The sequence below is a fragment of the Panulirus ornatus genome, chromosome 40 (genome assembly GCF_036320965.1).
Source record: "Panulirus ornatus isolate Po-2019 chromosome 40, ASM3632096v1, whole genome shotgun sequence".
Classification (NCBI taxonomy): domain Eukaryota; kingdom Metazoa; phylum Arthropoda; class Malacostraca; order Decapoda; family Palinuridae; genus Panulirus; species Panulirus ornatus.
Window position 1 is genome coordinate 16,690,678 of NC_092263.1, and position 27,458 is coordinate 16,718,135.

At 40.1% G+C, this 27,458-nt stretch overlaps 1 protein-coding gene across 1 annotated transcript in view; it reads left to right on the forward strand.

Annotated features, from left to right (window-relative positions):
• The window catches only part of LOC139761481 (uncharacterized), a 248,581-nt gene that overhangs the window by 166,834 nt on the left and 54,289 nt on the right, over positions 1-27,458 (forward strand). The window contains exons 30-34 of the mRNA XM_071685735.1: positions 3,711-3,801; positions 11,266-11,389; positions 16,195-16,316; positions 20,396-20,554; positions 23,565-23,692. Of these exons, the coding sequence (XP_071541836.1) occupies positions 3,711-3,801; positions 11,266-11,389; positions 16,195-16,316; positions 20,396-20,554; positions 23,565-23,692 (624 nt within the window). The remainder of the gene's footprint in view (positions 1-3,710; positions 3,802-11,265; positions 11,390-16,194; positions 16,317-20,395; positions 20,555-23,564; positions 23,693-27,458) is intronic.

Below are 27,458 nucleotides of genomic sequence, written 5' to 3' on the forward strand. Positions count from 1 at the left end.
CCTCACTCATTCTCTCCATGTGCCCAAACCATTTCAAAACACCCTCTTCTGCTCTCTCAACCACGCTCTTTTTATTTCCACACATCTCTCTTACCCTTACGTTACTTACTCGATCAAACCACCTCACACCACACATTGTCCTCAAACATCTCATTTCCAGCACATCCATCCTCCTGCGCACAACTCTATCCATAGCCCACGCCTCGCAACCATACAACATTGTTGGAACCACTATTCCTTCAAACATACCCATTTTTGCTTTTCGAGATAATGTTCTCGACTTCCACACATTCTTCAAGGCTCCCAGGATTTTCGCCCTCTCCCCCACCCTATGATCCACTTCTGCTTCCATGGTTCCATCCGCTGCCAGATCCACTCCCAGATATCTAAAACACTTTACTTCCTCCAGTTTTTCTCCATTCAAACTTACCTCCCAATTGACTTGACCCTCAACCCTACTGTACCTAATAACCTTGCTCTTATTCACATTTACTCTTAACTTTCTGTTTCACACACTTTACCAAACTCAGTCTCCAGCTTCTGCAGTTTCTCACATGAATCAGCCACCAGCGCTGTATCATCAGCGAACAACAACTGACTCACTTCCCAAGCTCTCTCATCCCCAACAGACTTCATACTTGCCCCTCTTTCCAAAACTCTTGCATTCACCTCCCTAACAACCCCATCCATAAACAAATTAAACAACCATGGAGACATCACACACCCCTGCCGCAAACCTACATTCACTGAGAACCAATCACTTTCCTCTCTTCCTACACGTACACATGCCTTACATCCTCGATAAAAACTTTTCACTGCTTCTAACAACTTTCCTCCCACACCATATATTCTTAATACCTACCACAGAGCATCTCTATCAACTCTATCATATGCCTTCTCCAGATCCATAAATGCTACATACAAATCCATTTGCTTTTCTAAGTATTTCTCACATACATTCTTCAAAGCAAACACCTGATCCACACATCCTCTACCACTTCTGAAACCACACTGCTCTTCCCCAATCTGATGCTCTGTACATGCCTTCACCCTCTCAATCAATACCCTCCCATATAATTTACCAGGAATACTCAACAAACTTATACCTCTGTAATTTGAGCACTCGCTCTTATCCCCTTTGCCTTTGTACAATGGCACTATGCACGCATTCCGCCAATCCTCAGGCACCTCACCATGAGTCATACATACATTAAATAACCTTACCAACCAGTCAATAATACAGTCACCCCCTTTTTTTAATAAATTCCACTGCAATACCATCCAAACCTGCTGCCTTGCCGGCTTTCATCTTCCACAAAGCTTTTACTACCTCTTCTCTGTTTACCAAATCATTTTCCCTAACCCTCTCACTTTGCACACCACCTCGACCAAAACACCCTATATCTGCCACTCTATCATCAAACACATTCAACAAACCTTCAAAATACTCACTCCATCTCCTTCTCACATCACCACTACTTGTTATCACCTCCCCATTTGCGCCCTTCACTGAAGTTCCCATTTGCTCCCTTGTCTTACGCACTTTATTTACCTCCTTCCAGAACATCTTTTTATTCTCCCTAAAATTTAATGATACTCTCTCACCCCAACAAGAGAGATGTGTGGTAAGAAAAAGAGTGTGGTTGAGAGAGCAGAAGAGGGTGTACTGAAATGGTTTGGTCGCATGGAGAGAATGAGTAAGGAAAGATTGATAAAGAGGATATATGTGTCAGAGGTAGAGGGAACGAGGAGACCAAATTCGGGGTGGAAGGATGGAGTGAAAAAGACTTTGAGCAATAGGGGCCTGAACATGCAGGAGGGTGAAAGGCATGCAAGGATTAGAGTGAATTGTGAATTGGAACGATGTGGTATACCAGGGTGGTTTTGCTGTCAATGGATTGGACCAGGGCATGTGAAGCTTCTGGGGTAAACCATGGAAAGTTTTGTGGGCCATGGATGTGGAAAGGGAGCTGTGGTTTTGGTGCATTACACATGAAAGCTAGAGACTGAGTGTGAACAAATGTGGCCTTTGTTGTCTTTTCCTAGCGCTACCTCACATGCATGCGGGGAGAGGGGGTGCTATTTCATGTGTGGCGGGGTGGCGACGGGAACGGATGAAGGCAGCAAGTATGAATATGTACATGTGTATATATGTATATGTCTGTGTATGTATAGTATGTATATGTCGAAATGTATAGGTATATATATGTGCGTGTGTGGGCATTTATGTATATACGTGTGTATGTGGGTGGGTTGGGCCATTCTTTCGTCTGTTTCCTTGTGGTACCTTGCTAACATGGGAGACAGCGACTAAGTATAATAATGTTAATGATAATGATAATGATAATTAAGATATACTGTAGATAAAGTTAGAGCTGATAGAAATGAGTAAAATAAAGAAACTGAATGTGTAGAACACTCAGGTACCACACTTTGCCACATAATGTACTTGCAGGCCCTCCACTTGATGAAAATAGAAATGCTTAGATATATAATGTTCCCAGCAAATAGATGTATGTATATTAACAGTAGAATAGATGTATTTCAAAAAATTGCTCTTATAATTTTCATTTCTATATCTCTGATGCCTGTTCCCAGCAGGAACTCCCTCAAGGGGATGGCCACAACAATTGAGTCTCCATAACTAGTGAACTCAAGCACACCTTCTTAGCCTTAGGTGCCTCAGCCTAAACAGGCCTCTGGCAGAGGGCAACTCTAGCACAGTGTTTGCAGAGGCTCCTAACTAATCTACCTACTGACTGTTTCTACTTAATGCTCCTTCCTGATGTTCCTGTCAATTATTTCTACCTAGTGTTTCTACCTAATGCTCCTGCCTAGATAATCCTACCTACTATTACTATCAATTGCTCCTACCATTTTGCCAAAGGCAGGGCTGGCACAGTGATCACTGCAGGAAAATCTAGAGTTACAAAGAATGAAATGTATGAGTTAAGTGTTATGTATGACAAAAAGAGATTACAGTTTGTGGGCAGAATGCCAGTAGTCCTCCTGTGGGTGAGGCAGAAAGAAGAGACAGCTACCTGGGTCAAAAAGAGTGCAACTTGACAACTACTGAAGTGCTGACTCACTAAACAGCCATCACTAACCCTCCCAATACTCAGGCAGGTAGTATTGGTAGTGTACTTTCCTGGTCACTGGCTACCTACCATTTTAATTTGTGTTGAAATATATTCATTTTGGAATTTTTTTATGGATTTACATGAGCCCTAAGAGGAACATTACCAGAATTGAATGGGGATGACTTAGTCAGTTCTTTCCTTTGAGATACTGTATAATTTCATCTCAAAAATCTATTAATCAATTAGCAGCTAAGTTGTGGAATTCTCTTCCTCTTTTTTGTCTTTCTCTCCTCATATAACCTTTCTGTCTATCAGAGTGAGGTCTATAAACATCTCCAGACCCCTGATTAGTTTCTTCTTTCTTTTTCTTTCATTCCATTTCTCTCACCCAAAATGGTATTCAATGGGAGCATGCTTTGTGTGTGCCATGTCAGTCACTCTGAAAAGTAAAAAGAAAATATTTAGTTGTCTTGGACTTATGGTATACACTGTTGGAACAAATAAAAGATTACAGTTAAATAACTAACTAATATGATGAATAATGAAATTATTTATGAATATGTAAGGTGTTACCTCTGCTCACTCACAGCAAGGATTGTATTAGTGAAGAAGCTCTTTAATGGTCCACAGATATGGCTTACACCTTGATGCTCTCTTGGATGAACAGTGCTGGTCCCAGATCTATCAGAAGTTTGAGCAAATGAAGTCGGCAGTAGTTGAGGTGAGGAGTTTGATATTGATTCTGACTGTCAGCTATGGTGATGGTAATGTTGCTGTCAATGATGATGTTAGTTGTCGTAGCAGAAACATGGACAGTGGTGTTGCCAGTAATGTTGGTGACAGTGTAGGCAGCATTTTTGGCATCAATTCTCGGAATAGTGCTGCTAGTGTTATGGGCAGTAATGTTGGTATTGGTGGTGGTGGTGGTGGTGGTGGTGGTGGTATAGTAATAATACTGAGAGTGATGCTTAAGTGTTCTGATGACAGTGGTGTTAAAAGCACCTTTAACAATGGTAATAGCAGTAGTGCCTAGCTATGGTTCAAGCAATGTTGATTAGTTGTTAGGAGCTGATGTCTGTGACAGTTAAGTGATGGTAATTAATTAAGTTGATGTTTGTGACAGTAAGAATGATGGTAAATAGTTACAGGTGATTTGTTTGACATTTAAAGTAATGATAAGTAGTGACAGGTAATGTCTGTGACAGTAATGGTAAGTAGTTACTGGTTATGTCTGTGACAGTTGAAGTAATGTAGTTAAGGTTATGCATGTGACAATTAAAGTTATGGTAAGCGGTTACAGATAATGTCTGTGACAGTAATGGTAAGTAGTTACTGGTTATGTCTGTGACAGTTGAAGTAATGTAGTTAAGGTTATGTATGTGACAATTAAAGTTATGGTAAGCAGTTACAGGTAATGTCTGTGACAGATAAAGTAATGATAAGTGGTGATAGGTGATGTCAGTGACGGAGTGATGGTGATTAGTTACAGGTGATGTCTCTGACAGAAAGAGTGATGGTTATTAGTTACAGGTGTTTTCTGTAACAGAAAAAGTGATGGTGATTAGTTACAGGTGATGTCTGCAACAGTTGAAGTGTAAGTAGTAAATTACAGGTGATGTCTTTAATATTCAAAGTAATGGTAAATAGTGACAAGTGATGTATATGACAGTTAAAGTAATGGTAATTTGTGACAGGTGATGTCTTTGAGAGTTAAGATAATGGGAAATAGTGGCAGGTGATGTCTATGACTGTTTGAGAGATGGTAAGTAGTTACAAGCAATATCTGTTACATTTAAATGATGTTAAGTAGTTTCAGGTGATGTCTCTGATAGTTAATGTGATGGTGATTAGTTACAAGCAATGTCTGTGATAGCTAAAGTGATAAGTATCTGTTGGTGATGTCTATGGCAGTTTAAGCTATGATAAGTAGTTACAAGTAATGTCTGTGACAGTTAAATTGATGGTAAGTAGTTTCAAGTGATGTTTGTGATAATTAAAGTGATTGTATGTAGTTACAAGTAATGTCTGTGATAGTTGAAATGATGGTAAGTAGTTACAAGTAATGTCTGTGACAGTTAAAGTGATGGTAAGTAACTACAGGTGACGTCTGTAACAGATAGAGAAATGGTAAGTAGTGGTACTAGCAGCAGTGATGACATTGTTGGTAACATCAATCATTACTAATTTTCATGGTAATGGTGGCTAAAGAACTTATTTGTTGATGATTAGTGATGGCAATAATGCCAAGGTAGTGAGAGTAGTGCTGATACCACTGATAACATTGATATATCACTGCTGTAACAGTGGTGGTGATACATGACACTTGGAAGCAGTGATGGTGGGAGTTGGCACTTGAAAGCAGTGGTAGTGGGAGTTGACACCACTGATGATGGTGATGGTAATACCTAACACTATTGATAGCAGTGGTAGTGAGAGTTGACAACACTGATGATGGTGATGGTAAGATCTAAGACTGTTGATTGGAGTGGGAGTGAGAAATCACACCACTGATGACCTGACACTGTTGAAAGCTGTGCTAGTGAGAGTTGACACCACTGATGATAGTGATGGTAAATCCTGACACTGTTGAAAGCAGTGATAGAGAGAGTTGACACCACTGATGATGGTGATGATAAGACCTGACAGTGTTGATAGCAGTGATAGTGAGAGTTGACACCACTGATGATGGTGATGGTAAGACCCAACACTGTGGATAGCCGTGGTAGTGAGAGTTGACACCACTGATGATATTGATGATAAGACCAGACACTATTGATGGCATGGTCAGAGTTGACACCACTGATGATGATGATGATGATAAGACTTGACACTATTGATAGCAGTGGTAGTGGGAGTTGACACCAATGATGGTAGTGATGGAAAGACCTAACACTAGTGATAGCAGTGGTAGTGTGAGTTGACACCACTGATGATGATGGTGATGATAAGACCTGACACTACTGATAGCAGTGGGAGTTGACACCACTGATGATTGTGATGGTAAGACCTAACAGTATTGATAGTAGTGGTGAGAGTTGACACCACTGTTGATGGTGATGGTAAGACCTGACACTATTGATAGCAGTGGTAGTGAGAGTTGGCACCACTGATGATGGTGATGGTAAGACCTAACACTGTTGATAGCAGAGGTAGTGAGAGTCGACACCACTGATGATGGTGATGATGAGACCTAAACTACTGATAGCAGTGGTAGTGAGAGTTGACACCACTGATGATGGTGATAGTAAGACCTAACACTATTGATAGCAGTGGTAGTGAGAGTCGACACCACTGATGAGGGTGATGATAAGACCTAACACTACTGATAGCAGTGGTAGTGAGAGTTGACACCACTGATGATGGTGATGGTAAGACCTAACACTATTGATAGCTATGGTAGTGAGAGTTGACACCACTGATGATGGTGATGGTAAGACCTAACACTATTGATAGCAGAGGTAGTGATAGTCGACACCACTGATGATGGTGATGATGAGACCTAACACTACTGATAGCAGTGGTAGTGAGAGTTGACACCACTGATGATGGTGATGGTAAGACCTAACACTACTGATAGCAGTGGTAGTGAGAGTTGACAACACTGATGATGGTGATGAGACCTAATAGTGTTTGTTATGTTGGTGGTGAAAGTTGGCGCCATTAGTGATAGTGCTGGTGAGACATGTTATTGATTGTGACAGTTATGATGAAACCTGACATTCTTGGTGGAGTTAGAGCTATCCTTTGGTAAGTGGTGCCCAGAGCTGACTTTGGTGATGTCATTAGTGATCAGAGCTGATACTATTATGCCGATGATGATGAAATCTTGATATTGCTAATGTCACTGGTGATGAGTGCTGACACTGTTGTTGTCACTGGTTGTGAGAACTAACAGTAGTGATATAATTAATTATGATAGCTGACACTTGTGATGTCATTGGTGATGATAGCTGACACTGTTGATGTCATTGATGATAAATGCTGACACTTTATGTTATATTTGATGAGAGCTGACACTATTTATGTTATTGGTGACAAGAGATGGCAATATTGATGTCATTAGTGATTAGAGCTGACACTGTTGATGTCACTAGTGAATAGTGCTGACACTGTTGATGTCATTGATGATTAGAACTGACACTACTGATGTTGCTAGTTATGATTGCTGACACTGTTGATGTCATTGGTGATGAGAGATGACAATGATGTCTGGTGTTGAGACTTAACACTGCTAATGTAACTGGTAATGAGAGCTGACACTGTTGATATCATTGATGTTGAGTCCTAGCTCTGTTGATGTCACTGGTGATGAGAGGTGACACTCTTGATGTCACTGTTGATGAGAACTGACACTATTCATGACAGTAATGATATGGGTTGACATTATACATGGCAGCAGTGGTAAGGGTTGATGTTGCCTATTGGTGAAAGTTGTCATGACTGGTAACAAAAGAATTTACATAAAATCTGATAATTGTGGTGACCTATGTGATAACAACATTGATCATTTGACTAATTATGGTACTGGTTACTCCTCTTGCTTCTGATGTGTGATAATAGAGATTGTGACTATTTTAGTGATAGTGGTTGTTCAGTAATAATAGCAGCATCTGAATTGAGATGACTGTCATGACTGGTAACAAAAGAATTTACATAAAATCTGATAATTGTGGTGACCTTTGTGATAACAACATTGATTATTTGACTAATTATGGTACTGGTTACTCCTCTTGCTTCTGATGTGTGATAATAGAGATTGTGACTATTTTAGTGATACTGGTTGTTCAGTAATAATAGCAGCATCTGAATTGAGATATATGATTAATACTGACAGTACTGGTACTCCATTAGCAAATACACTACAATTTCCTTAATCATTTATTTTGATATAGCTTAAAAATTGTGTTTCTCCTATTGCATTGTTTAGTTTCATACATTTAATATACATGAATCTTCTTTTATAATTCATCATATAGCTTTGAATATAAGGGAGTGCAACATTTTGTCTATTTTCTTGACCTATTGACAGCAATCACCTAAGATATTTAGTATACCTCTAATGCAGCACTTTTTAGTGAATTTTAAGAATTTCTATGCATTTTTTGTCTTACCGTTCAGAAGAGCTTTTCTTTTTGGAAAAAATATGTGTATACGAATACAATAAATTGCTGATTTTGTATGTGGTGAGTTTAACAAATTAGTAAATAGTCAGGCCTCAACCCTGCCAGGTATATGGTGTATCTCTCCTTACAGAGTGATTCATACACATCTCACAATACAATCATGTATAACTTCCAATGATATATGTTCCATCATACATTTACATTCATGTACATTATTTGTTCAAATATACATACATTATCAAGATACAAATTCTTTGCAACCTGGACTGCAGAAAAATGATATGGCATTTAGTTCCTGACAAACTGAGTTGAAAAAAATATGTGCAAAGGATGTGGAAACATTGTCTGAGTTACCAGTAATTGTATCTTGATATAGTTGGGGTGAAGAGGGTGGTGAGAGTAAGTGAGCTTGAGAAGGAGACCTGTGTGAGGAAGTACCAGGAGAGACTGAGTACAGAATGGAAAAAGGTGAGAACAATGGAAGTAAGGGGAGTGGGGGAGGAATGGGATGTATTTAGGGAATCAGTGATGGATTGCGCAAAAGATGCTTGTGGCATGAGAAGAGTGGGAGGTGGGTTGATTAGAAAGGGTAGTGAGTGGTGGGATGAAGAAGTAAGAGTATTAGTGAAAGAGAAGAGAGAGGCATTTGGACGATTTTTGCAGGGAAAAAATGCAATTGAGTGGGAGATGTATAAAAGAAAGAGACAGGAGGTCAAGAGAAAGGTGCAAGAGGTGAAAAAAAGGGCAAATGAGAGTTGGGGTGAGAGAGTATCATTAAATTTTAGGGAGAATAAAAAGATGTTCTGGAAGGAGGTAAATAAAGTGCGTAAGACAAGGGAGCAAATGGGAACTTCAGTGAAGGGCGCAAATGGGGAGGTGATAACAAGTAGTGGTGATGTGAGAAGGAGATGGAGTGAGTATTGTGAAGGTTTGTTGAATGTGTTTGATGATAGAGTGGCAGATATAGGGTGTTTTGGTCGAGGTGGTGTGCAAAGTGAGAGGGTTAGGGAAGATGATTTGGTAAACAGAGAAGAGGTAGTGAAAGCTTTGCGGAAGATGAAAGCCGGCAAGGCAGCAGGTTTGGATGGTATTGCAGTGGAATTTATTAAAAAAGGGGGTGACTGTATTGTTGACTGGTTGGTAAGGTTATTTAATGTATGTATGACTCATGGTGAGGTGCCTGAGGATTGGCGGAATGCATGCATAGTGCCTTTGTACAAAGGCAAAGGGGATAAGAGTGAGTGCTCAAATTACAGAGGTATAAGTTTGTTGAGTATTCCTGGTAAATTATATGGGAGGGTATTGATTGAGAGGGTGAAGGCATGTACAGAGCATCAGATTGGGGAAGAGCAGTGTGGTTTCAGAAGTGGTAGAGGATGTGTGGATCAGGTGTTTGCTTTGAAGAATGTATGTGAGAAATACTTAGAAAAGCAAATGGATTTGTATGTAGCATTTATGGATCTGGAGAAGGCATATGATAGAGTTGATAGAGATGCTCTGTGGAAGGTATTAAGAATATATGGTGTGGGAGGAAAGTTGTTAGAAGCAGTGAAAAGTTTTTATCGAGGATGTAAGGCATGTGTGCGTGTAGGAAGAGAGGAAAGTGATTGGTTCTCAGTGAATGTAGGTTTGCGGCAGGGGTGTGTGATGTCTCCATGGTTGTTTAATTTGTTTATGGATGGGGTTGTTAGGGAGGTAAATGCAAGAGTTTTGGAAAGAGGGGCAAGTATGAAGTCTGTTGGGGATGAGAGAGCTTGGGAAGTGAGTCAGTTGTTGTTCGCTGATGATACAGCGCTGGTGGCTGATTCATGTGAGAAACTGCAGAAGCTGGTGACTGAGTTTGGAAAAGTGTGTGGAAGAAGAAAGTTAAGAGTAAATGTGAATAAGAGCAAGGTTATTAGGTACAGTAGGGTTGAGGGTCAAGTCAATTGGGAGGTGAGTTTGAATGGAGAAAAACTGGAGGAAGTGAAGTGTTTTAGATATCTGGGAGTGGATCTGGCAGCGGATGGAACCATGGAAGCGGAAGTGGATCATAGGGTGGGGGAGGGGGCGAAAATCCTGGGAGCCTTGAAGAATGTGTGGAAGTCGAGAACATTATCTCGGAAAGCAAAAATGGGTATGTTTGAAGGAATAGTGGTTCCAACAATGTTGTATGGTTACGAGGCGTGGGCTATGGATAGAGTTGTGCGCAGGAGGATGGATGTGCTGGAAATGAGATGTTTGAGGACAATGTGTGGTGTGAGGTGGTTTGATCGAGTGAGTAACGTAAGGGTAAGAGAGATGTGTGGAAATAAAAAGAGCATGGTTGAGAGAGCAGAAGAGGGTGTTTTGAAGTGGTTTGGGCACATGGAGAGGATGAGTGAGGAAAGATTGACCAAGAGGATATATGTGTCGGAGGTGGAGGGAACAAGGAGAAGAGGGAGACCAAATTGGAGGTGGAAAGATGGAGTGAAAAAGATTTTGTGTGATAGGGGCCTGAACATGCAGGAGGGTGAAAGGAGGGCAAGGAATAGAGTGAATTGGAGGGATGTGGTATACCGGGGTTGACGTGCTGTCAGTGGATTGAAGCAAGGCATGTGAAGCGTCTGGGGTAAACCATGGAAAGTTGTGTAGGTATGTATATTTGCGTGTGTGGACGTATGTATATACATGTGTATGGGGGGGGGGTTGGGCCATTTCTTTCGTCTGTTTCCTTGCACTACCTCGCAAACGTGGGAGACAGCGACAAAGTATAATAAAAAAAATAATAGTACCTTAGTATTTATTTTGCCTGAGATTTTTTAATGCCCTATCCTGTATATGTTGCTCCTGTAGTCAACTGCCAAAGGCTTTTGACACAGTATGCAGCACATCAGCAGTTATTAGGTTAATATATTGTAGATATTTTAACATACATCCTTGTTAGTCTTATATGGATACTCTGTTGCATTATCAAGAGTTTAATGTCTAAAAAAAGTTATATCATTGTTTTTCTTATTTCTTATGTACTTTTGTGGATTTCATATCCATATTTCAATTTCAAATCCTGAATAACACCACTGTGTGTGTATTTCATGCTACAGAGTGTGAATAGTGGTGTTGCCATCTTGAAAGAGTTTTTGCAGCTAGAAGAATACTACAGCTTACTTTCAGAAACCAGAGAATTTATTGAAGCCTGGAGGTTGAAGGCTGGAACTGTTGTTCAAGGTAAACATAAATGATTTTAATTCATGAAAATCATAAACTCTGAAAACTTGTACCTAGGTACCTCTCTGTAGGACATACAAGTAGGTTGTTCTCTGTCATTTGTTGTGGTATGAAAGACTAATTTATAAATATATAAACCCTCCCATCCTTTTATTTCAATTTCTAATAGGGGAAACAGAAAGAGGAGTCAGGCGGGGAGTGCTCATCCTCCTTGTAGGCTCAGACTGGGGTCTCTAGATGTGTGTGGATGTAACCAGGATGAGAAGAAAGGAGAGATAGGTGTTATGTTTGAGGAAAGAAACCTGGATGTTCTGGCTCTGAGTGAAATGAAGCTGAAGGGTAAAGAGGAAGAATGGTTTGGAAACATCTTGGGCGTAAATTCTGGGGTTAGTTGAAGGAAGGAGTAGCACTACTCTTGAAGCAGGAGTTGTGGATGTGTATGATAGAGTATAAGAAAGTAAATTCAGGATTGATGTGGGTAAAACTGAAAGTAGATGGAGAGAGATGGGTGATTATCGGTGCCTATGCACTAAGTCATGAGAAGAAAGATCATGAGAGGTAAGTGTTTTGGGAGAAGGAGAGTGAGTGTGTCAGCAGCTTTGGTGCACATGACTGTGTATTAGTGATGGGGGATTTTAATACAAAGGTGAGTAATGTGGCAGTGGAGGGTATACTTGGTGTACATGGGGTATTCAGTGTTGCGAATGGAAATAGTAAAGAGCTTGTGGATTTGTGTGCTGAAAAAAGACTGGTGATTGGGAATACCTGCTTTAAAAGAGAGATGTACATAAGTATACATATGTGAGTAGGAAAGATGGTCAAAGGGCATTACTGGAATATGTGTTAATTGACAGGCATGTAAAAGAGAGACTTTTGAATGTTAATAAGCTGAGAGGGGCAGCTGGAGGGATGTCTGATCACTGTCTTGTGAAGAAGGTGAAGATTTGTGGAAGTTTTCAAAAAGGAAGAAAGATTGTTGCAGAGATGAGAGTGGTGGGAGTAAGTGAGCTCTGAAAGGAGATTTGTGTGAGGAAGTGCCAGGAGAGATTGAGTATAGAATGGCAATAGTTGAGAACAAATGGCATGAGGGGAGTGGGTGAGGAATGGAATGTATTCAGGGAAGCAGTGATGACATGTGCAAAAGATGCTTGTGGCATGAGAAAGGTGGGAGGTGGGCAGATTAGGAAGGGTAGTGGGTGGTGGAATTAGGCAGTAAAGTTGTTAATGAAAGAGAAAAGAGAGGCATTTGGATGATACTTACAAGGAAGGAGTGCAAATAACTGGGAGATGTATAAGAGAAAGTGGCAGGAGGTCAAGAGGAAGGTGCAAGGGTTGAAAAAAAGGACAAATGAGAATTGGGATGAAAGAGTATCATTAAACTTTAAGGATAATATAAAAATGTTTTGGAAGGAGGTAAATAATGTACAAAAGACAAGAGAACAAATGGGAACATCAGTGAAGGGGGCAAGGGGGAAAATGATAACAGATAGTAATGAAGCTAGGAGATGGAGTGATTATTTTGAAGTTTTGTTGAATGTGTTTGATGATAGAGTGGCAGATGTAGGGTGTTTTGGTCGGGGTGGTGTGTGAAGTGAGATGTTCAGGGAGAATGGCTTGGTTAAGAGAGAAGTGGTGAAAGCTTTGTGGAAGATGAAATCCGGCAAGGCAGCAGATTTGGATGGTAATGCAGTGGAATATATCAAAAAGGGGGTGACTGTGTTGTTGATTGGTTGGTAAGGATATTCACTGTATGTATGGATCATGGTGAAGTGCCTAAGGATTGGCAGAATGCATGAATAGTGTCATTGTACAAAGGCAAAGATGTTAAAGATGAGTGATCATACTACAGAGGCATAAGTTTGTTGAGTATTCCTGGAAAATTAAATGGGAGGGTATTGATTGAGAGGGTGAAGGCATATGCAGAGCATCAGATTAGGGAAGAGCACTGTGGTTTCAGAAGTGATAGAGAATGTGTGGATCAGGTGTTTGCTTTCAAGAATGTGTTAGAAATATTTAGAATAACTGATGTATGTAGCATTTATGGATCTGGAGAAGGCACATGATAGGGTTGATAGACGTGTTTTGCGGAAGGACCTAAGGGTATATGGTGTGAGAGGTAAGCTGCTAGAAGCAGTGAAAAGTTTTTATCAAGGGTATAAGAAACAGTGAAAAGATTTTATCAAGGATATAAGACGTGTACGAGTAGAAAGACAGGAAAGTGACTGGTTCCCAGTGAAGGTCGGTCTGTGGCAGAGGTGTGTGATGTCTCTGTCTCCATGGTTGTTTAATTTGTTTATGGATGGGGTGATTAGGGAGGTAAATGCAAGAGGTTTGGAGAGAAGGGCGAGTATACCATCTGTTGGGCATGAGAGGGCCTTGGAAGTGAGTCGTTTGTTATTCACCGATGATACAGCACTGGTGGCTGATTCAAGTGTGAAACTGTAGAAATTGGTGACTGAGTTTGGAAAAGTGTGTGAAAGGAGAAAGTTGAGAGTAAATGTGAATAAGAGCAAGGTTATTAGGTTCAGTAGAGATAAGGGACACGTTAATTGGTGATTTCCTTCCAGGTCTCACTAGTGATTATGATGACATAAGTGATGGTGAAGGGCTTCCAGATTCCATCAGTCATCAGGTCATTCTCTGTAGCCTTCACAAGCTTGCAAATATTCTCCATAAATAGTGGCCCTTTAAAGTAGATATCACCCCCTGGTCCATTGGCTTGAATATAAGTGTAGTGTTAAGCAGAGGAAAGACTACTTTGATATTCTCACTAAGGTCCTGTATTGATGGTGGATGGCCAGGGGCATTACCAATAAGGAGAATTACGTAATATATACCCTTTTTTGCATAATGCTTCTTCAGCTCTACATGGAGCTATGCAGCAAAATATTTACAAAAGACTTTACCTATTAGCCTTTGCTTTGGATCAGAATGATAATAGACACACAAAAATTGCTTCACATATCCTTTAAGAGTCTTGAGATTTTCTGGATGGTAAACCATTAATGGTTTAAGCTTTTAGTCACCTTTGGCATTGCCCCCTCACAAGCAGTGTGAGTTAATTTTTGGCAGCATAAATCCTTGTGTAGTCTTTTCTTCATAAGAGATGTATGTTCTTGAAGGCATTCTCTTCCAAAATAATCTGGTCTTGTTCAGATTACAAATTCAGTTTGGAGAATTATCACCCATCTCAATAATGATCTTGAGGGTTCCCAGGAAACTTTTGGCATCAACAACATCAGCAGAGCAGCTTCACCAGTCATCTTGTGGTGATTGTAGCGTTTCCTAAAATTTTTGAAGCAACGAGGATTGGCTTGAAATGTCTTCACTGCTCTTTCTTCTGCTTCTGAGTCGTTATATATATTCCAATCCTTTGCTTGTATTGCAGGCATGCTGACAGGAACAATTCCATGAGAGTCTTGTTGATCCATGTCCACAACATTCATTTCATTCTTTTCATAACCGAAATTTAGGAATACAAGGTCTTTGATGCACTGATTAATGTTCCACTCTTGGCACCCTCCTTGATCTTTTCTGCACTGTCACAAATAGTCCTTGAAATAGATTCACTAAGCCCAAGGACACAATTAATATTAGCTTTTCATTCATCTTATTCATAACATTTAAACACATCCATTTTAACTTCATTGGTGATGGCCTTACACACCTTAGCACCACTGATATCAGAAGCATGTAAAATTTGCTTAGATGGCATGATGCAAGGGTCAAAGCACTTGTGAAATACAGTATACTGCAGCACTATGTGACTGTAAAATGTATCCACACCATGCATATGCACACCTCGCACAGCCCTGACAATGCCAAACCACCATGCTACCAGTCCAATGATGATTGTTTTATTCCACACTTAATTCTGCTAAGATTAATAAAAGGTGTAAATAGGTGATGTGCATTAAATTGTAGCTGTAGTAGGTAGGCAACCACCGACCAGTAGAAGCATTAGATAGAAATAGTAATTAGAAACATAAGGCAGGAGCATTAGGCAGAAGAAATTGATCGAAACATCAGGCAGAAAATAGTAGATTGCAACATTAAGTAGACATAATAGGTGGCCTGTTAAGGGTGAGGCACTAAAGCCTAAGAAGTGGCACTGGAGTTCACCAGGTATGGAGACTCTTGCCGTGATCAATTCCTTCAGGGAGTTCCCAGAGATATAGATAGATGGATTACAAAGAGAATTTCATAGGCTACTCAAGAAAAAGAGAGAAAGGCATGAGGACAGCAGTCTTTGTAGTAAACAACATTGATAGTGTTGAATCTATATGTATGGGCCCATTGGTTAAGAGGATTAGACCTACGTAATGATCCTCTTCAATACCAAAATAAGCTCTTGAAATTAGAGGAGTAAGAAGTTGCTGAGAATAAGCTAGTGTTCACTATTGGAATGAAGTTATGGTCACAGTATCCCAACTATATTTTCTTTAGCCAAAAGTAGAGTGGGAAATGAGTTAAGGGATTTATCTGATCCCCTATTTGCACAAGCAAAGAGAGGTTTTTGCAAAGTGATCCTGCCTTTAGAAGATTGTTGGCAAAAAAACAGAATGTTACTGTGATTCTGCTTTGGTATCATCCTAAGGGAAGAGGACCTGGAGATCTCTCATTTTCCTTGCTGTCCAGTTGGATTTTGCCCACTGACCTCTGGTGAAGTTGGGAGTGGAATGATTATAATAGACTATTTTCATGAAATACTTTTTTATAATAGCATAGTTTTGAACTCTTTCAATAAGAAAAGTAGGTAAGCATATTTTAATGTATTTTTTCTCCTACTCTCTAATCCTCTGCAGATGGAGTGTCTCAACTTCAAAAGGCTCTGCAGGAGTCACCTATGTTGGGAGCTCTACATCAGGCATTTCAGAAAATTCAGAATAGTTTCTCTGCATTATCATTTACTGCAGTCAGTGACTTTGTGAGTACTTTCCTTTATAAGATGGCTAGGCTAATAATACAAAACTAATTAAGTAAAGTTGCCCATCTCTGGTTATGTATGTGCTCTTCACATTAGAAGATAAAAGCATTATGATTATTATATTAATTAAAATTCTAAAAACTACACTAACAGCATATGAACATAATTGTGCTTTAATTCAGTTCTCAGTATGTAGAATATTCTTAATTGTTAGCACAGTATATCATTCATTATGAAGACCTCATAGTATTCTGAATAATTGAACCACTGTAAGTATACAAATTAAGTTATTTTAATTAATCAAATTTTTCATTGTAACATTCACTTAGTTATCATTTGCTGTTTATTGTAATAACAATATAGAACGAAAGAGTTTCAAGAGAATCAGAAATCTGAGACACTGCTGAAAACTAATAGTACAGGGAAAAGTGTGCAATCAGTAGACTGTTACTGACAGTGATGAGTGAATATGAGAGTACAGTATATAGAAGAAAAGAAAATTCCTTTTCTTTTTTAAACACACAAAATCCTTCAGCATTGTGGTAACATATGCAGATTCTAAATACATTAATGAATCATTATAGTTGAGTAATGTATCTGATTTCTAACTCCTTTAAGCTGTGTAATCAGTTCTTCTCATAACCTTTCCCTCAACACCATTATTATCTACATTAGAAAACCTCGGCTAAATAATAGATCTTTTTTTTCTTTTTTTTATCAAATCTAACCTTTAGTCAGTCACTCAGTCCACTCTTACATATAATATTTGCCCAATGTTCACAGAAGTTTCTCACCTCAACTGTGCTTTCATTTTATGCATTCTTAACTCTTTCCACAAGTGGCTTTCCTTTCCCCCATCATTTACTGGTAATATATTCCACAGTCCTTCCCTGTAACTGCTGTGGGTTAGTTATTTAATAGTTTAGGTAGGAAGGGTATAGTGCTGTTACAAGGAACTGGGTGCCAACCATATTGAGGTGGGACTGTAGTGGGAGGAGCTTTGTATCATTATGAAAGTGTTGAGTGTTTGTGGTTGCTAGGCAGCCACTGACTGTTCTTAGTGCACTACTTTGTGTGATTTGCAACTTTTTTATATTTGCTAGTGCTTGGCAGCCATTGATTGTTCTTGGCACACTACTTTGAATGATCTGCAGCCTTGTGGGAAGACCAAGCAAGTAAGAATAGTGTAAAAAGGAGCAGGTGGATTGTTGATATTTATATATATGGGGAGTCTAAATGTGTGTTTATGTAACCAAGATTAGAAGAGAGGAGATAGAGGAAAGAAATCTGGATTTTCTGGCCCTAAGTGAAACAAAGCTCAAGGGTAATGAGGAAGAATGGTTTGGAAATGTCTTTGGAGTAAAGTCTGGGGTTGATGAGAGGATTAGAGCTAAGGAAGAAATAGCATTACTCCTGAAGCAGTTGTGAGTGTGAGATAGAATGTAAGGAAGTAAATTCTAGATTAATGTGGGAATAACTGAGAGTGGATGAGGAGAGATAGGTTTTTAGGGAGTTTTTAGGGAGCAGCTGAGTGAGTGTGTTACCAGTTTTGATGTACGAGACTGGTTATTTCTGATATGTGATTTGATTGTGAAGGTAAGTAATGTGGCTGAGGGTATAATTGGGTCGCATGGAGTGTTCAGTTTTATGAATGGAAATGATGAACAGCTTGTGGAGCTCTGTGCTGAAATAAGACTGGTGATTGGGAATGACTTGTTTAAAATGAGGGATACATACAAGTATTCATATGTGAATAGGAGAGATGGTCAACAGGTATTATTAGATTACATATTAATTGATAGGTATGTACAAAAGAGACTGTTGAATGTAAGTGTTCTGAGAGGGGCAGCAGGTGGGATGTCTGATTGCTATCTAGTGGAGGTAAGGGTGAAGATTTGTATAATTTTTCGAAAAAGAGGAAACATTGTCAGGGAGAGGAGAGTGGTGAGAGTAAGTGAGCTCGGAAAGGAGACATGTGATGAAATACTAGGAGAGATTTAGTGATTGAATAATTCATTTAATCATTCATCATAATGCATTGGTATATCATGCTACCTCTTCAACCCCTGATCTCTCCCTTGCCATGCCATGGTGACATTTATTTATATCTATCATACTTTGTCGCTGTCTCCCAGCGAGGAGGTGATATGACACCCCCCTCCCCCCGCGTGTGCACGAGGTAGTGTTAGGAAAAGATAACAAAGGCCACATTCTTTTACACTCTTTCTCTAGCTGTCATGTGTAATGTACTGAAACCACAGCTCCCTTTCCACATCCAAACCCACAAAACTTTCCATGGTTTACCCCTAACGATTCACATGCCCTGGTTCAATTCACTGATAGCACGTCAACCCCGGTATACCACATCATTCTAATTCACTCTATTCCTTACACGCCTTTCACCCTCCTGTATGTTCAGGCCCAAATCGCTCAAAATCTTTTTCACTCCATCCTTCCACCTCCAGTTTGGTCTCCCACTTCTCGTTCCCTCCACCTGTGACACATATCCTCTTTGTCAATCTTTCCTCACTCATTCTCTCCATGTGACCAAACCATTTCAATACACCCTCTTCTGCTCTCTCAACCGCACTCTTTTTATTACCACACATCTCTCTTACCCTTTCATTACTTACTCGATCAAACCACCTCACACTACATATTGTCCTCAAACATCTCATTTCCAACACATCCACCCTCCTCTGCACAACTCTATTTATAGCCCATGCCTTACAACCATATAACATTGTTGGAACCACGATTCCTTCAAACATACCCATTTTTGCTCTCAGAGATAATGTTCTTGCCTTCCACACATTCTTCATTGCTCCCAGAACCTTCGCCCTCTCCATCACCCTGTGACTCACTTCCACTTCCATGGTTCCATCCGCTGCCAAATCCACTCCTGGATATCTAAAACACTTCACTTCCTCCAGATTGTCTCCATTCAAACATACCTCCCAATTTACATGTCCCTCAACCCTACTGAACCTAATAACCTTGCTCTTATTCACATTTACTCTCAGCTTTCTTCTTTCACACACTTTACCAAACTCAGTCACCAACTTCTGCAGTTTCTCACCTGAATCAGCCACCAGCACTGTATCATCAGCGAACAACAACTGACTCACTTCCCAAGCCCTCTCATCCACAACAGAATGCATACTTGCTCCTCTCTCCAAAACTCTTGCTTTCACCTCCCTAACAACCCCATCCATAAACAAATTAAACAACCATGGAGACATCGAGCACCCCTGCCACAAACCTACATTCACTGAGAACCAATCACTTTCCTCTCTTCCTACTCGTACACATGCCTTACAATAATTAACCCATGTCACCTACTTTGAGAGAGTAAGTAAGAATTATTGTAGTTTTCTTCAACATCAGGTGTAATATAGGCATGGTAAGTTTAGGGACTGGAGCTTAAGTTTATCCTTACTAATGTCTTTATAACAAAAAGTGAAGGGATGCATGTTGTTGGTGATGGGATACTTGATGAATTCATGTTCATTCTACCTTATGACTTTCCTACAAAAATTTCCTTTGGGTGCATTAATCCAGAAAGGTATTTTTTTCCTACTGCTTTTAAGGGGACTTTTTTTTTTCCTTTTTTTTTAAGTAGTGTTAAGGCCACACCTCTTTGTTTGGACCTTGGGTCTATGTGGTCTATTTATGTAACTCTTTGTAACTCTGTCTAACACTCTCTCTCTCTCTCTCTTTATTCATTTATCTATCTATCTGTTTATCCCTCCCTCCACACACACACACACACACACACACACACACACACACACACACACACACACACACACAGAAACGTACTTCTTCATGATAGGCTTCATAAGCTGTAGACCTTCTAGAATCTTGATACAAGGATCCCAGTTGAACCTCTTCCTTGTTGTGTTGTTTTTGTGTATATGTTTGTACATTGTATAGTTTTGTAAACATTAATTTTAGTTATTGTAGATATAAAGTTTGATTCTGACACCTAGCAAGCATGAACAATGTATGTGGAAACATTACAAAGTGCTGATATGTAGTATTCATCTTAATGATTTTGTTAAACTACTTCTTTTCAGATGGACCACGGACTTTTGGCCTTGGGACCATATGCAACAGCTGCTACTGAAGAAGTTCTTAGATTCTGGGGAGAGAATATTGAAGTATTACAGAGATTTTCCACTGACAACATATTCTTTAGTTACATCAATGCAGCAGCTGGGAATGTCTATGAGCGGGTGAGTAGTCTCAGGGAAAGAAGGAGGTGCTATCTACCTATCTACATCTCTAATGCTTGTTCCCTACAGGAACTTCCACCAAGGAGATGACCATGGCAAAAGAGTTTGCAATTAGCCTTGTCCTGAGATGCACCCTTGCATGCACCATTCCATACATTCTTCCACCATTTCTCTCCCTCCAGTGCTCTTCCACTCTGTTTCCACATGTCACAGGTGTTCTTCCTTTCACATCAACCCCTTCAGTTATACTATTATACACTCTCCTTGTAAACTCCCTATCTTGTATTCTTTCCACATTCCCAAACCATCTCAAAGTATTATGTTTCACCCACTCTACCACTTTCCAATTCATTCCCTTTGCATTCCCTGCCATACCACATCTCTCATACATCCCCTCTTTCTTTCTTCACTCCATCTAGTCATACCACACCACATACTCCTCTCAAATGGCACATTTCCACAGCCTTTTCTTGACCTCTTTGACTCATTCCATGTCCATCTTTCGGCTGCATAGGTCATGGTTAGGAGGACTATGCCATCTCAATCCTTTCTTCATTTCCATACTTACCCCTGTAGCCTTCATTATTCTGTTAAGGGATCCAACTACTTTTCAGCCATGTACTGCTCCCTCCTTTATCTCCCCTTCAGCATCATCATACGTACTGAAGATTGCTCCAAAAATTTTTCACCTCTTGCAGTCTTTCTCACCCTATATCTATGACATAGATCAGTACACTTTCTTCTTTCACTCTGTAGGGTTTTGCAAAATCTATGCTTTCACTCTTTCCTTTCAAACACCATTAATTTACTTTTACTTGCATTTGCCTTCAATGGCCTATGCTTAAACACATCATAAAACTCACAACCTTCTGCAACTCCTCTTCACTCTTAGCAAGTAACACAGTATCATCTGCAAACAGGCTTATCAATACTCGCCATACCTCACTACCACACTCCATCTCTGAACCCCTCTCCCTAATTTTATTTTCATATCTCTCTTATTATTCCATCCATCTGTATGTTAAAAAGCCACAGTGACATCCCACAGCCCTGCCCTCCATCCACATATATACCAAAACCTTTGCTCAGTTCTCCAGCCACTCTTACACGAGCATTTGCTACTCTATAAAAGGCTTTCACACTATCTACCAACTGTCCCCTTATCCCATGCATCCTTAACACATCCCATAAAGCACTCCCCTAGAAATTGTCATAATGATCCATTAAAGGAACATACAGCTTTTTACCTTTCACAAGATACTTTTTCACCATAATTTTCACCACAAGAATCTGATCCACACATCCCCTTACTTTTCCTAAATCCCCTTCGCTCCTCACTATTCTGCATTTGGTCACATTCATCACTCTATCAATCAACACCCCTGCATAAACTTTTCCTGGTGTACTTAACTGCCTTATTCCCCTTAATTGCTGCATACATCCATGTCACCATTTCCTTTGATTAAAGGAACAATGATAGCTTTCACCTAGTTGTCAGGTACAACCATTTTTATGCTAAATTACATTATCAAATACATCCACTCTCTTATCACACTTTCTCCTCGTACTTCAGCATCTCAGCCGTAATCTCATCTACTCCAGGTGCCTCTCCTACCTTCAACCACATTTTTGCCGTTTGTACCTTACTTACACAAATTATATTCTTCATTCTTCATTTACTGAACTTTTAGTGGTACATTCTTTTAGAGTAGTCTACAATGTGCATTTCTAATCTCATCCATGCATTTTCCTTTTTATTCATATATCTCATGACCTTTTATCCAACTACTAATTCTACAACCTTTAGTAGTCTTTCTCTAAATATTTTAAACACCTCATTCACACATGTCTGCATTCCTACCTTTACTACACTTCCATCCAAACTTTTAATCACCCTCCTTTCATCTCCTCCTTGCATTCTTTCTGATTCATCTCGCTTGCCAACATATTTACCTCTCCATTCTTCCTTACATCATACCTCCACTTCTCCCTGATCCTTAACCCTGCAAGAACTGTGAAATGGTCAGAGTCCCTAGAGAATCCTCTCACAACTCAAGCATCTACCACAGCTTTTCTCAACCTTTCACTCTCTGCCACATTGTGAATCAAACCCTTTTGTTCTTCTCTCCATCATCTTTCATACATGTATACATGTGGATCATCTTGTGCTGAGAGAAGTGTTTGCAGGGAATAAACCCTTCTCAGAGCAGACATCCACAAGATGAACTTCCATTTTCATTTACATTAGGCACTCCCCATTTACCATCTGTTTTGCCAGTTTCATCACATCCCACCTTCACATTCATATCACCCATTACAACCATCTTTTTCTCCTTCTCAGAATCATTTATACAGTCATTCAAATTTCTCTAAAAATGCTTCATTTCATCATTATCTTGCAGTCTTCATAATCATGGCACATGTACATATGCCCATGCATACTTCACAATTCCAATCTTTCCTTTCACCCACACTATTCTTGATCCATTCCATCCATGTTCTGTAACTCTTTCCCATACTCTGTGATAGCACAATTGCATATCCTTCTTTCCCATTTCCCTGATGATTTTCACTCATTCCCATTCACACCACTCCTTCCACATGCTTTCACCATATCCAGTTTCACTCCATGCACCTTACCCAAGGATATGGGTTTCCCCAATCCCCAGCCTATCCAAACTATAGCTTTTGAATTCCTCTACAAGCTCCCTCCTTTTACTTCCACCAGTCATTGCATTTACATTCAGAGCCATCACTCTTAACCACTTGTCCATTTTACCCCCCTGGCATAATTTGTAACTCCAATGCCACTTCTTGCCTTTCATACCTCATCCTCAAGGACATGCAATTATACCTCTTCTCTTTTTACCAAACAGTTCTCCCTCACCCTCTCACTTCATACACCACCCTGACCAAAACACCCTATATCTGCCACTCTATCGTTCAAAACTCAAATGATTTTGTAGAAAATGCATTCTTGTTATGTCTTACAAAGCTGTTTTGTTTTCAGATTTTGCTGATGTGGCAGAGCTGGAGGGAAGAGGAACGTCATAATCTGGGTAACTTTGAACAAGTTTTTCTGTCATTCACTGATGCTGTAAAGAACCTTCTTGGCAGTAACAACTTTTTCACAGAAGAGTGAGTCTTTATAAACTGTTATCATATATAGTAAGGGCTTTTCTCTACATTGCTGTAGTAACTATCAGTCATGAAGACTGGTGTATGTGCATCAATGTGATGAACCGTTTATGCATTTAGGGAGGAAATTTTGCATATGTGGTGCCCCTCAACTTTTAATGATTCTTTTCTATTATACAGTTTCATTAATATTTTAATGTTTGTTACACGTATTACTTCATTACAGTGCTTGTTTCTGGAGATTGTTTCAACCATCTTTCAGTCCATATATAGAAGTAGCTTTTCTCATCCTTTCTGACACATTTCTTCCTTAGTTTCATGTCAACTTCATTTGTAGATCAGTTTTTCTGCATTGCATGGAGCTACTCTGTGAATATCATTACACACGCACACACACACACACACACACACACACACACACACACACACACACACACACACACACATACACACACATATATGTTTATATTCATTATGCTTTGTTGCTGTCTCCCGCGTTAGTGAGGTAGCACAAGGAAACATACGAAAGAATTGCCCAACCCACCCACATACACATGTATATACATAAACCCCCACACAGGCACATATACATACATATACATTTCAATGTATACATTCATATACATACACAGACATATACATATATACGCATGTACATATTCATACATGCTTCCTTCTTCCATTCCCGCTGCCATCCCGCCACGCATGAAATGGCACCTCCCTCCCCCCGCATGCACATGCAGTAGAGATAGGAAAAGACAACAAAGCCCCTTTGTTCACTCTCAGTCTCTAGCTGTCATGTAATAATGCACCGAAACCACAGCTCCCTTTCCACATCCAAGCCCCACAAAACTTTCCATGGTTTACCCCAGACGCTTCACATGCCCAGCTTCAATCCATTGACAGCACGTCGACCCCAGTATACCACATCGTTCCAATTCGCTCTATTCCTTGACCACCTTTCACCCTCCTGCATGTTCAGGCCCCAATCACTCAAAATCTTTTTCACTCCATCTTTCCACCTCCAATTTGGTCTCCCACTTCTCCTCGTTCCCTCCACCTCTGACACATATAACCTCTTGGTCAATCTTTCCTCACTCATTCTCTCCATGTGACCAAACCATTTCAAAACACCCTCTTCTGCTCTCTCAACCACACTCTTTTTATTTCCACACATCTCTCGTATCCTTACATTACTTACTCGATCAAACCACCTCACACCACATATTGTCCTCAAACATCTCATTTCCCGCACATCCACCCTCCTCATCCACTCCCAGATATCTAAAACACTTTACTTCCTCCAGTTTTTCTCCATTCAAACTTACCTCCCAATTGACTTGACCCTCAACCCTACTGTACCTAATAACCTTGCTCTTATTCACATTTACTCTTAACTTTCTTCTTTCACACACTTTACCAAACTCAGTCACCAGCTTCTGCAGTTTCTCACATGAATCAGCCACCAGTGCTGTATCATCAGCGAACAACAGCTGACTCACTTCCCAAGCTCTCTCATCCACAAAAGACAACATACTTGCCCCTCTTTCCAAAACTCTTGCATTCACCTCCCTAACAACCCCATCCATAAACAAATTAAACAACCATGGAGACATCACACACCCCTGCCGCAAACCTACATTCACTGAGAACCAATCACTTTCCTCTCTTCCTACATGTACACATGCCTTACATCCTCAATAAAAAACTTTTCACTGCTTCTAACAACTTGCCTCCCACACCATATATTCTTAATACCTTCCACAGAGCATCTCTATCAACTCTATCATATGCCTTCTCCAGATCCATAAATGCTACATACAAATCCATTTGCTTTTCTAAGTATTTCTCACATACATTTTTCAAAGCAAACACCTGATCCACACATCCTCTACCACTTCTGAAACCACACTGTTCTTCCCCAGTCTGATGCTCTGTACATGCCTTCACCCTTTCAATCAATACCCTCCCATATAATTTACCAGGAATACTCAACAAACTTATACCTCTGTAATTTGAGTACTCACTCTTATCCCCTTTGCCTTTGTACAATGGCACTATGCAAGCATTCTGCCAATCCTCAGGCACCTCTCCATGAATCATACATACATTAAATAACCTTACCAACCAGTCAACAATACAGTCACCCCCTTTTTTAATAAATTCCACTGTAATACCATCCAACCCCACTGCCTTGCCAGCTTTCATCTTCTGCAACGCTTTTACTACCTCTTCTCTGTTCACCAAATCATTTTCCCTAACCCTCTCACTTTGCACGCCACCTCGACCAAAACACCCTACATCTGCCACTCTGTCATCAAACACATTCAACAAACCTTCAAAATACTCACTCCATCTCCTTCTCACATCACCACCACTTGTTATCACCTTCCCATTAGCCCCCTTCACTGAAATTCCCATTTGCTTCCTTGTCTTATGCACTTCATTTACCTCCTTCCAAAACATATTTTTATTCTCCCTAAAATTTAATGATTCTCTCTCACTCCAACTCTCCTTTGCCCTATTTTTCACCTCTTGCACCTTTCTCTTGACCTCCTGCTTCTTTCTTTTATACATCTTCCACTCAATTGCATTTTTTCCCTGCAAAAATTTTCCAAATGCCTCTCTCTTCTCTTTCACTAATAATCTTACTTCTTCATCCCACCACTCACTACCCTTTCTAATCAACCCACCTCCCACGCTTCTCATGCCACAAGCATCTTTTGTGCAATCCATCACTGCTTCCCTAAATACATCCCATTCCTCCCCACTCCCCTTACCTCCTTTGTTCTCACCTTTTTCCATTCTGTACTGTCTTTCCTGGTACTTCCTCACACAAGTCTCCTTCCCAAGCTCACTTACTCTCACCACTCTCTTCACTCCAACATTCTCTTCTTTTCTGAACACCCTTACAAATCTTCACCTTCGCCTCCACAAGATAATGATCAGACATCCCTCCTGTTGCACCTCTCAGCACATTAACATCCAACGTCTCTCTTTCGCATGCCTATCAATTAACACGTAATCCAGTAACGCTCTCTGGCCATCTCTCCTACTTACATACGTATACTTATGTATATCTCGCTTTTTAAACCAGGTATTTCCAATCACCAGTCCTTTTTCAGCACATAAATCTATATATATATATATATATATATATATATATATATATATATATATATATATATATATATATATATATATATATATTTATTTTTATATATTATTTATTATACTTTGTCGCTGTCTCCCGCATTTGCGAGGTAGCGCAAGGAAACAGACGTCCACACACGCAAATATACATACCTACACAGCTTTCCATGGTTTACCCCAGACGCTTCACATGCCTTGATTCAATCCACTGACAGCACGTCAACCCCGGTATACCACATCGCTCCAATTCACTCTATTCCTTGCCCTCCTTTCACCCTCCTGCATGTTCAGGCCCCGATTACACAAAATCTTTTTCACTCCATCTTTCCACCTCCAATTTGGTCTCCCTCTTCTCCTCGTTCCCTCCACCTCCGACACATATATCCTCTTGGTCAATCTTTCCTCACTCATTCTCTCCATGTGCCCAAACCACTTCAAAACACCCTCTTCTGCTCTCTCAACCACGCTCTTTTTATTTCCACACATCTCTCTTACCCTTACGTTACTCACTCGATCAAACCACCTCACACCACACATTGTCCTCAAACATCTCATTTCCAGCACATCCATCCTCCTGCGCACAACTCTATCCATAGCCCACGCCTCACAACCA